The sequence below is a fragment of the Eleginops maclovinus genome, chromosome 4 (assembly GCF_036324505.1).
Source record: "Eleginops maclovinus isolate JMC-PN-2008 ecotype Puerto Natales chromosome 4, JC_Emac_rtc_rv5, whole genome shotgun sequence".
Taxonomy (NCBI): domain Eukaryota; kingdom Metazoa; phylum Chordata; class Actinopteri; order Perciformes; family Eleginopidae; genus Eleginops; species Eleginops maclovinus.
The window spans coordinates 20,156,978-20,169,356 of record NC_086352.1 but is presented as its reverse complement, the minus strand read 5'-3'; the positions used below and the strand labels follow the sequence as shown (position 1 = coordinate 20,169,356).

Here is a 12,379-nt window from a genome sequence, read left to right as displayed (position 1 = left end):
AGATTAAATAGCTGTAAAAACAAGCTTGAGAACCAGTGACTAAATGGACCTTGAGATGAGATATTATGTTGCTGTTTCCAAGAACATTATTAAAATGTCAAGTTCAAATTTTAAGACCTAAAGGTCCTCAGTATAATGGAAAGTCTCAACAGTTCCAATGTCCTGAAAAAATTATAAAAAAACTTCTAACAGAAACACACTTTCAGGAACAAATGATAAAAACGAAATGTGAGGCTATGATCTACAGCCAAGATTGGTTCTACTTTACTGCATTTCATTAGAAACTTACTTTACAGAATGTAAAGAGACAACATTTTCTTGTTTTATACCACTCTCATGCCTGTACATAAAGCTAAAGCTACAGCCTTAGCTAATTGACCAACATTTTAGCGCCTATTCATTAGGGATATGTTGGTGTTCTGGTAGGCTGATGTAAGATTGTTTCTTGTTAAGTGAAATCCTTATTTAGTTGATAAAGACGTATGCCACTTTAAGTAGATTTAAAGTGATTAAAGGATTGTAAAATGTGTTGTTTTGAATTGCTGGTTTTCTATTACAGTAATTACGTTTGTGGTGGCTATGGCACTAATGGTTAAGAGGGCAAAGCCAAAAAGTTCTCTTCGTTCTTCTGAAAAAATAATTAGAAAATAATTCATCCAGACTTTTTTTCTAGAAATGCAAGGTTCCCTCTTTATCCTTCTCTTTTTGTTCACAACCAAGTGTGTGTTTGACAAAATGCTGCAGTTAAATATTGATAATTGAACATCCACTGCTGTCATTGCCACTGTAAATAGGACATTTCAGATAAAATTGAAAATAAGGCAGAATGTTCTTTTATTTAGCTAAAGGCCAAACAATTTTATTTTCAGCTCTCACACCTAAACAAAGAGAAACACATCGAATTCATTTATTATTCATGTGTTGTTCTCTTTGTAAACAGTGTAATTTATTAATATATGAATACAAAAAGACAGGACATGTAGGTTGAGCTGGAGGCAGATACTGCGAGAGAAAATGTGGAAGATTTAACACATAGAAGCTGTTATGAAGAAAGCTGTGTTATCTCCAACTCTGCAAATTGGCTAATTTGGCTCTCTTTGTGTGTGTGTGTGTGTGTGTGTGTGTGTGTGTGTGTGTGTGTGTGTGTGTGTGTGTGTGTGTGTGTGTGTGTGTGTGTGTGTGTGTGTGTGTGTGTGTGTGTGTGTGTGTGTGTGTGTGTGTGTGTGTGTGTGTGTGTGTGTGTGTGTGTGTGTGTGTGTGTGTGTCAGAAGAAAAATAGCATACATAGGGAAACGTATTTTGGGAGTGTTTTTGTCAAGGACACACACATACACAATACACATCCCAGATAAGGGTGTCATTGCCACTCAGTAATTTAACTAATTCATCCATTATTGTTTTCTCATATTTAATTCAGAGAAAGACACACAGTGCAGATCAATGTGTCTGACTTTATGAACCCGAGTTGTGTTTTTGTTGAGGACAGGGAGCAGCAGTATGACCTGTTTCTGGAGATCGCATAAAGGAAGAGTTGCGGTCGATTCTTCCTTTTTCCTGTCCAGATGGCAGCTACAGCTGACAGCAGATATGAGGTCTCATGTGTTGACATGTCTATCTTTGAAGCTCTTACAAAAGCTCATTGGTGGCAGAAGTGTGTGTGGGAGTATGTGCTAGTCTGTGCCAATGTGTGTGTTTTTGTGGTTGTGTCTGTGTGTGTGTATATGTTTTATAAGATTCTGTTTGCATATAGAGTTTCGTAAATAATAAATCAATCATAAAAAACTATATTTTTCATCTTTCTGGACCAGGCTTATTTTTACTTAAGTACTGCCTTACACGGTACACACAAAGTCCTTTTTTTCATTAGACTTGATCCTGGGATAATTTGGATTTGTGCCCCAGGAACCCATGAGAGAACAGACATTTGATTACTCTACTTGTCAGCCAAAGACAAATCCCCTCTCTTCCTCCTCCTCCTTCCCATCCTGCTCCCGGGAGATAACAGAGCTCTTCTGTGTCACAAAGAGACACTCTGCTATGCTCTGCCAGATCGGCTACCAAGTTTTTATTTTGGCTACAATTTGTTGGCTTTTATCTTGATTTTAGTTGGACTGGACATAAATCATGCTAAAGCAAAAGCAGAAGCAATTTAGCTGAAACTGAATTGACGGATATGTGGAAAAATTGTAGATTTATTGAGGGTAAATAAAAGTTCACTTCCTAAATTTAGTTTGCATCATTTTAAAAAGCAGTGAACAAAGAGAAATGTCTGCCATTTGTACCATCACTTCTGTCTTTACTAGGAAACACATGACTTGACGGCTAACTGAGTTGGTCATGATGTGTTGAATGTAATTTATTGTTAAAAACAATACAATCTGGTTTGATTCAGATTCAATTTATCATCAAATTACTATGTGGTGCCAATATAATAGCAAAAGCCTAACCAGGGACAGGGGTTGCAAATTAGCTTCGGCTAGAAACATGTATGCATGCATCTGTTTTGTATTTCATATGAAATAATGTTTAATGCATTTGTCCCTGATCAATAAACGTCTAAATAAAATAATATATATATATATAGTTTACTGAGGTGGGGGTGGATTTGAACTCTATGTCCATGTGTGTATAGGATCAGTGAAGTCAGTCTGACTGAATGTTGGAGGGAAATCCCATGATCACAATGTCCAATTACAATTTTCTAATCTCATTAACTTCTTAAACGCTTTTTATAGAGAAAACACCAACACAATTGGTGACCTGATGAGAAGAAAAACATTTGTTATTCAGACATATCAAATACAAAGTGAATTCAAGGGGCCAACGTGATGGACACTGTTACGATTTCAAACTGTATTTGCTATAGCTTTATTCCTAAAAAAGAAACACAACAACAACAGCGTATACATGGAACATAACACTGAAGCATTGTGAAGAATGTGTAATATTGAAAGCAGTGATACACCATGAGTGGTTGATATAATCAAAGAAAAAAAGGGTATATTAATACATGTTAGGTAGAATATCAAAGAAGCAACTTTTTTCTTATTCACCAATCAACCCCAACATTAAAAACTCCTGCATTTAGTTAAACATTAGGCTATTTACAGAACATCAAAAGACACCAGCTTTTTACATTTCTGCCACCTTGAGTAAACACGTTTTCCATTTAGGTAAGAACAAAGCAGTCTCTGTGAAAGCCAAAAAGGTTAATAGGCCAACTCACTCACTAAAGGCATGTGTGCCTTTTACCTCCTTAGCAATGACATGTAGGTTTCATGGTGGAGTGTCCTCCTCTTGCAGAACAAAGGAGAAAAAAGCTAAAAAAAACTCGGGCTGATCTACAGAGCAGATAGTTACAACAACACAAGAAGACACTGAAAGTAGGCAAAGTGCCAGTTTAGGATGTTAATGAACCTTTAAAGAAATAACTATTGTAACTAATATTGCTCCTATTGTTATCTGAGATATGTCGTGGGCAGGAATGTACCAGACATCAGTCTTCAGTCAGTTCATCGGGAGAAAACATACTCGGTGTAACTGGTCCACAGTTTGTCTTCCCCCGGGTCATTGCTTCCGTATGAGCAGGTCCCGGTGGAGTTGCAGGCCACCATGTGGAAACCAACCTCTGCCAGCCGGTCAAATGCCTGCTCCAAAAAGTTATACTTGAGGTAATACCTGGCGGTGTATTTGTCAGGAGGGCGGTCCGGGTCGCGGCTCTCATTCAGGGTTTCTCCAAAAACTTCTTTAGCCAGAGATATCTTGCTGCACACGGTAATTCTGGCAACTCTGCGAAACTTAGCATCTGCCTGGATGTCCCTCCCGATAGTGTAGCTGCCTCTGTACCCAATGGTGATGTAGCCTGCGCTGGCCCCAGGAGAACGCAAGGTAGTGCCCGAAGAGGAGGAGGAGGAGGTGACCGGGCTGCTGAGCTCAGCCTCCTCCTGCTCCCCGCTGTCGTCCGTGAACAAGCTGTCTTTGCTGCCCGCTGACAGTCGCTTCGACAGCTCCGGTAGCTGGAAGAAGTCCGCTTCTTTCTGCAGCCTCCGCCTCTCTTTGAAAAATTCAGGCAAGAAAAGCTCAGAGTCCCGCATGTAGTCCAAAATGTAGCGGAAGAGAAAGCCGTCCCGGTCGAAGAAGAAGCGGCCCTTGCCGTCTTTCGGAAGGTCTCCCGGGGAGCTCTGGCTGAACTTGCTCCACAGCAGAGAGTTGGGGACCGCAGTGAGAGTTTCTAGCCGGGTCACATACACCTGGCCACCCACGTTTAGCTCCACTATCGCAGGGAAAGTTGAACTTTGGCTGTCGGTTTGAGCCATATCTCTTTCGTTGTGTCCCTGTAAGAGCCCTAACACGGACGGTCAGCCTGAGTGTCACTCACTGTACAGAAATGTGTTTACTGGTGTGGCCGTGTGGGAGGAGAAGGAAAAGGACGGCCGCCAGAGACATTAACTGTTCACTGGGAAGCTCTGAGAAAACATAATGGTGCCTTCAAGGGCCCCTTGTAAGACTCAACGTCATACATGTAAACCTTGACATAATTCATGCATTAAAGTGAGAACTATGTATCGGTTTTCTTAGACAACAACATTTTTCTTTCCAAGAGTTGGATAAGAAAACTGATACCATGCACTAGGATATATATATATATATATATATATATATATATATATATATTTGTATTAACTAAATGTTCTGAAAGCAGGCCTATTATAGAGTATCAAGATGTGTACATGCAAAACATTTGCACATCTTAAAACATTACATGCACAGTACAGTACCAACTACCAAAAGTTAATAAACCAGAGTTTCTATATTGTGGTTTTTCTAACAGAATACCACGAAATTCAGGTATGCTATGAACCAAACATAGTTCATTATGACTTAAATGTTCCTGATAATGTGCGAGGTATAACACTTTTATAATGAAGTTAAGTAGCTTTTTGATGGTGATCATTTGTATTGCCTGCTTAGGGCCTTTATGATAGGACGAGTAAGGTTGTGTTGATCTCTGTAACAGGATGTTTGTATCTTTCTGCAGCAGCTTGCAAAGTATACCTTCAGGCTGCAGAAAGAGGAAATGGGAACTGTTAGAGACAATTGGTTAATTCATAGAAGCAGAGAAACTGTTATGATGAAGAAGACATCAAGAGCACTGTACTTTATTCATAAACCTGACACATTTAATGACTGTAGTCATCATGAACCCCTTGTGATTCTTCTGGTTTATTAGGTATACATGAGGTTTAAAGTTCATTCTTGACCTGGGAATAAACTGTTTCACCACATAATGCATTTAGTACTTTAGGTGTTCTGCTTTCAATCACATCACATGATGCTGAGTAGCAGAAGTCAAGTAGTCTTCAGGGTTAGAGTTATTTTCTGGTCAATGTTGGCTTAATAACTGTGCTCAGAGGACAAAGAGATTGTTCTCATGCATGATAAATGTGTTTCATACTGGGCATTTCATGTTGTCAATTATGCCAGAGCATGGCATGGATTTCTACTGGGCCCCCAGAGAGTCAAACTCATTGTTCGCCTTCCACATTTATTGAGGATTTGAACACTGCGTTCTTAGCAAAGGAATGCTCAAGTTATTTTGTCTTGTAACCAATGTTGAAAACGTACCTGGAGCAAGAAGTACTTTCTTTTTAAGATACATTACAAGAACCCAACTCTCCTGTACAATTGAGAGGGGAGATGTGTGTCTGTTTTTTGTGTGTACACCCCTGCACTGACAATATAATAAAAGGCAAACGTCAGTGCACACAATGTCCAAAAAACCTAAAGGGTAAAATAAAGCTGGTTTGACGGACCTGTGCTCTCTACACAATCCCCTTAAAAGGCGCTTCCTCAAATCCACATAAGTCTTAACCCAAAATTGATTTTAGCTTAACACCAAAGAGCTCTCTGATTTTCAGTTGAAGTGCAGTGTTGGCTGTATCATATTTCAGAGAGCACATCAGTATTTTTGCTGGGGAGAACCCTTGATACTATCGCTACACATCTGAGTAATTGCCGTGCTTTATCAGATGGAGGATCAGCTACTTTTGAGTAAAAATGTGACTAAATAACTATCTTCATTTTTGGAAACAACACAAAAAACATTTAGAGATACAGCTGCAGTCTTCAGAAATAATACAGATCATGAAAACAATCATAACAATGTTACAGTCAAAATCCTGTTGATGCAGTTTTACAATAAATATGATTAAAGAATAGATCTTGCAGGGTTTTTGAAAATCCCAAAGAAGAGAGTGTTATTTTAAGGATAAGACATAAAACATGGAAATGAAGGTAAATCTTTCTGATGAAGCAAGACAGAGTTAAAACATCTGTGTACTCAGTCCAAATCAAGGAATAATGTTTATTTAAATACACTCTGTGAATACAAAGAAGCTCAAGCTAAGCAGAAAAACAATTGATGTTCCATCATGTCATGAAATAAATTAAGTCTTTCTTTTTTAAAAGCATATTACAAGCTCCATCAGAGACATTAAAATGATTATTGGCGTTTCTTCTCGAGATATTTCAATTTTAAGATTAGAGGGACCTCTAGTGGACAATTAATGAAAGAGCAGGTTGTTTTTGTGTAACTGTTTCAGAAATGATATATTACTTGTGTATAACCTCCAGCCCAACTTCAAGATGATTGGCAATCCGAGCGACTAAAGAAAATTGATTACAAAATATATATATTCATAAATGCCCCAACACATGTGAAACTGCCCACTGTATAAAATAAAGGCACCATTTTTATGAGTATGTGTGAAATGTATTCCATGTTCATCACTTAAAAACAGATGTATAACAAACAATGTGTTTTTATAAAATGAATAATCATATCTCTCTCTCTGCACATACATCTAACAGTTGTCCTCTATCCAGACTCGGCCTCATATCTGTGCTATGATTTCAAAGGTTAACATTTCTCTGACTCTGGCTGCAGATAATTGGACAGATGAAGTTGTAAAGTGTAGCTTTTCAGCAATTTCTAGAATATGAAGGTTAAGATATTGCAGCTCGTTTTAATTATCTGTCTGAAAGTCGTCGACATTTATCTTTTTTTTGGGGTTATTTAGGTATATACATTATGAAATGTATCCTGATAGAATGGTTTGTATGTTGATGTAGACTAAGGCATAACACATTTGAAGGGGCGTACACATTTGGAAGTTCAGTTAGATAGTGAATATGATTTTCAGCACTTGCACGCTGTGTGTGTGTGTTTGTGTATGTGTGTATGTATCTGTCTTTGGAATGCTGTACTACCACTGTGAGCAATCATGTGACCTTCTGCCTGTGACATAACACTGACTCTTGATGTGACACCCTGCCAAACACTGTCAGTCGGCAGCGTGCTGGAGCCTGACCTCCTCAACATTGTCTCTGTGCTCTCTAAAGCACCCGGCCCATCATCCATGGTTTGTCTTCCCTCTCTTACACCCTCTCACTTCCTCTCCAGCTCCTCTCTGACATAATAAAAGACAGAGACAGAAAACCCTCTAGTTAAGAAGTTATTGAATATTTTCCACTTCCAATCACCAAAAAAAAAGGGAAAGCATTATTTCTCCAAACTTAGTGGTGTGGTATAACACAGGAGACCATTAATGTGCTTATTTGAATCATTAACGTGATTTTGGCAGCACTTAGATGTCTAACAGAGCTTTAATATTGCCAAAAACAAACAGTTGTTTACACGTTTTAAAAGTGTATTTGTTCAAATGTAGGGTTGTAATATAGCCAGTAGAAGGACATTTATTTTTGAAGTGATTTTGCTAGCATTTCACTGACAAACAGTCAAATATTTTCCATAAAAATGATCAGCAACATAAAGCAAATGCATATTTTCCTTAAGCTATTGGTGCAGTTTGACTAAAAGGAGACCATTAACGTGTGAAATGATGTTGGTAGCACTTTACTGTAGCCCATGACAGGGTTGTTATTGAAAATGTTTGCAGTGTGTCTTTTCATGGTTGCACTTAGTCCCTGGATGGGGTTCCCTGAATGGTTGGCTTGTTTTATCACAATTACGGTGTAGCTTGTGGTCTACCTCATTGCGGTTGTAAAGAGAAGTTTTTTTGTGTTGCAAGAATGTTTTGTTTTTGATTTATTGATAGGTCATGTTCAAATGTATCAATATTTTTCTTACTTTACCTAACTAAACCCTCTCCTCTGTCAAACTGGCCTAGCTGGCTTGTTCCTGGGAGTTTGAGGGGTTTTTAGTTGGTTGCAATCTGAAACTCAACACTAGATGCTACCAAATCCTAAACACTTCTCCTTGAAGACTGTGCTTTTTTAAAGGAATGAATCACCCTGATCGCAAAATAAAATACATTTCCAAAAAATGCTCAAAGACCATACAGCAAAACTAATTTAACAGAATATAACGCATGGAGCACAGGTATAAAGATTGAAATCAATGATGGCGGATGGCAGTTTCAGGGTCTATGCAGAGCCATTACTTAACATTATTACTGTTATTAGTAACACCTGTGCATTTTTCCTAATACAGGTGTCCATTTAGTTTGTAACCTCCTATTTAACACACATGCGCACACACACACACACACACACACACACACACACACACACACACACACACACACACACACACACACACACACACACACACACACACGCACGCATGCACGCACGCACACAACTTGACAAGTTTTGAAGAGCTGCTCAGTTTAAATACATTTACAGCTTTTTTTTATGGTCAGTATTACAGATATGCACTAGCAGATTATTTAATTGTAGTTGTACGTCGGCCATTTGAGAGGACATTACAAACCTAAACCAAACGTCAAACCAAGTTATAACTCCAAAATGGAATCATTTACTTCATGAGTATTTGGTATCCCCTTTTATACATGTGGTGTTTTTCCTGATAAACCAGAACCCTAAAGACTCCGGACGTTTTAGTTTCTTTTTGTAGCTCAACTGCAAATTCATCCCTCTATCATCAAGTCATGAGGAGAACACTTTCCGTGCATGTATATTTGTGTGTATTTGTGTGTGTGGGCACTGTCTTGACTTCGTGTGTCTTTGTGCATATTTGAATGTGTTTGTGTGGTACATACTGTCGTTATTATGGTCATCCCTATGGTCATGTATGTGTCTGTACACGGCTGTTACATAGATGTGGTGCTTGTTGCTGTAGTGCGTTATGTGACTCAACTGGACTGTGTGTGTGTGTGTGTGTGTGTGTGTGTGTGTGTGTGTGTGTGTGTGTACTTGTCACCTTCTCTCAGGGTTACGTCTGCACCCTTATGCTCCTCAATCAGCTCTAATGGATCCTCTGGCTCAGACTTAGCCAGGGCAATGATCGTGATACTAAAGACGTGCAAACACACGCACACGCGTGCCCACACACACATACACACACACACACACACACACACACAGGGCGGGGCTGGAGGCTGGATGTGCGTCGTGATGAGCTAAGAGGTACGACGACCCTCCTAACATTTTCTTCCTGTCTTTGTCCTTTGTTTCTTCTGTTGTGCTTCTCCATTACTGTCCCTTAACGCTGACCTACATTAAACCTACAATAAGTCAATGTAACGCTGTCGAAACCAAAATCTTAAACATCTTAAATGTGATGGACCTAAAAATAAAAACATATCTTGATTTCTCTCACGTCCAAACCTTAAGGCTATGTTCGGACATACAAACAGTATTTTCATATCTTCCCTCTGTGTCTTTGTGTCATCTACCCCCCACCCGTCACCACCACGAGGGCCCTTGTGTCCATGTGAATAGTTCACATGGGTCCCATCCACCCTCCCTCCCTCAACGTCTTCATTCTGTGAGTGAACAAGTCCCGTGGGGCTAATGTGGTCTGTGTGTGTGTGTGTGTGCGTGCGTGTGTGTGTGTGTGTGTGTGTGTGTGTGTGTGTGTGTGTGTGTGTGTGTGTGTGTGTGTGTGTGTGTGTGTGTGTGTGTGTGTGTGTGTGTGTGTGTGTGTGTGTGTGTGTGTGTGTGTTACATTATTCTCCCCAGTGACTTTGTATGGGATGGAATATGACTGTCCATCCAGCCGCCCCTTTCGCTCTGTCTATACAAAAGTGAAGCGAGACATGCTGTGTGGCAGGTCAGCCTTCATATGACAAGTCTGTATACACACATTTTCATATGCATCTGTTAGATTTACTTTGGCTCAATTTTCACTACAAACATTTTCCAAATAATACACTTCGACAATTGACATCACTTGTAAGTGATCAACAGTACAGTAAAAGTGTAAAAGTGTAATTTTAGCAATTTTCATCAAACCCTTATTTACATAAGAGTAACAGGCTCACAAGAAATTGCAACATTTTGTCAGGAATCAAAAGGAAACAAATAGTTTTTCTTTTAAATTCTTCCACTGTCGGCATCTGAAATAGCAACATCAGTCATTTAGCAAGGCTACTCAAGAGGGTAATGTGAAACAAGGTGAAACTCTTACCAAAATATCTTTAAGCAAATACATACTGTATCTGTAGTCCCTTATGGAATTGAATTTCTGTTTCTCATTCTCAATCCCTCCACCACTGACTCTCCGTACGTGCACATCCAATATAACAATTAGATTCTTATTGATCCATGAATGTAATGGCTCACCACCACTTGTAAAATCTAGTCTCGGAGGATCTTAGTAACTGTTTTAGTCACAGCTCTAATTTCCAATGAGAGAAGCTGATTCATGCCTCGGACTCATTTAGACTCAGAGAGGTTTTCGGATGGTGGAGCCGTCGCCTCTTCCTCGTGGTGAGCCCAAGACAGTTCTACCTGCAGCCGGCCCGAACAAAACAAGGCTGGTTCAATAATTAGGTTCTCAGGCTTATTGAATTAGAGCAGTCTCTACATTCATTTTGCTAAAGATGCTGCTCAGTTGCTTGGACGGACTAATGGAGGAGATGGAGAGATATGTGGGAAACAATTAGACATGACATGATGTCTGTGCCAAATCTTTTTCTTCTACATTTACCACACACATACTTTGTCATATATCCTTTTGAAACCTACATCAATTTGTTTTCTTCTGCATCCCTCCCTCTCCACCGATGTTTCAATTAGATGCCTTGCAATTACATTACACGGGACATTACTTAAGAGGGACATAAATAGTGGCCCCGCCAATGTGATGGTGCCACAGCCAGATGAGATATGAGCTGCCGGGTGTCACGATTTCTGGAGAAGAGACAATCTGATCAAGAAACCACGTTCGATGCTCTACATCCTGTTCAAATCAGACATTTTTAACTGTTTCTGTACTTATAATAAAACATTTAAAGAACCCCCTCCACTTAAAACACAAGGTAAACATATTGTTAATTTATTTTTATGTTTGACCATCACTGTGCAGAATGATGGATGTTTGGATCTGCTGACATGCACATTTTTCTCTGGATATATAAGCAGGAGTTTTTGACACCCAGATAGTGTGGAATCCAATCACATCCCAGCATGCAACTATTGTGATGTGGTAGCTTAAGTTCACTTATAAAAAGAAAAAATGGGAGCAGCTGAGGTGGAAGGATCTTGGTGTTGTTTGTGTGCTAGAATGAGTCAGTTCTCCAAAACTGTAGGATACTTAAACTGTCTTAATGTAATTAAATAGTGTCTTTCATTAACAGTCGCTGCCAGGTACATTTTAATTTTTATACTGCATACGCCCAGTTTGTGTTAGGCATTATATTCTCATAGAACAAGTCCTTATGATGAGTAAGCTGAGCATCACGTCTTCAATTGGTTGAGTGCCCCTTTAAACTAAACATGCAACACGGGTTCCCATTTTTCTACTTTTTCTACTATGATATTTTACAAAATATTTATTGTTCTACTGTATAGTACTTACATTAAAATGTTGTTGACTTCATGGTAATGTGTCAGGCATTGTTACAATGAAAAATATTTTTAAATTACATGATGCTATTATGTTGACCTCATTTATGGACTGTGGTAGCGTATTTGGGAAAAAATATAGGTCTGAGATGCACAAAAATGTTTGAGATTACAAAGCAGCAGCCAACAGTGTAAAGCCTGGACAGTCTCCTTGCTTCATGTCTTGTCTCTATAGTTAGCTTGACTCCAGGATAGATGTCTATCTGTGTCTGCTCTTCAATCTCATCTTGTCATTTCCTCCTTGAGGAAAAGTGCTCTAGTGGGATCTTGATTCCAAGAATTCCCTCTTATCTTCTGAGGATGGTCTGGGAATATAAGAGAGCTGTAGCAGATAAAAAGTTAGTGACAGAAAAAAGGTACATTTTCTGATTACATCAGCCAGAGTTAAAGTCTGCTGGTTCTCCTGACCAAGAATATCAATAAATAAAGTAAATATTAGCTTTGGTAGAAGAAAAGACAAATAAAAAAGTCCCGAAAAATTTGAACA

At 39.0% G+C, this 12,379-nt stretch overlaps 1 protein-coding gene across 1 annotated transcript; it reads right to left on the bottom strand.

Annotated features, from left to right (window-relative positions):
• Window positions 1–2,852: 2,852 nt before the first annotated feature.
• LOC134863788 (BTB/POZ domain-containing protein KCTD12-like) lies at window positions 2,853–4,442 on the bottom strand. The gene has a single exon (XM_063882499.1). The coding sequence runs from the start codon at window positions 4,314–4,316 to the stop codon at window positions 3,513–3,515; it is 804 nt and encodes a 267-aa protein (XP_063738569.1). The 5' UTR covers window positions 4,317–4,442; the 3' UTR covers window positions 2,853–3,512.
• Between the last annotated feature and the right edge of the window lie 7,937 nt (window positions 4,443–12,379).

Bases quoted from the DNA above. Each gene is read 5' to 3' on its own strand.
- LOC134863788 (XM_063882499.1), bottom strand. From the start codon at position 4,316: ATGGCTCAAACCGACAGCCAAAGTTCAACTTTCCCTGCGATAGTGGAG.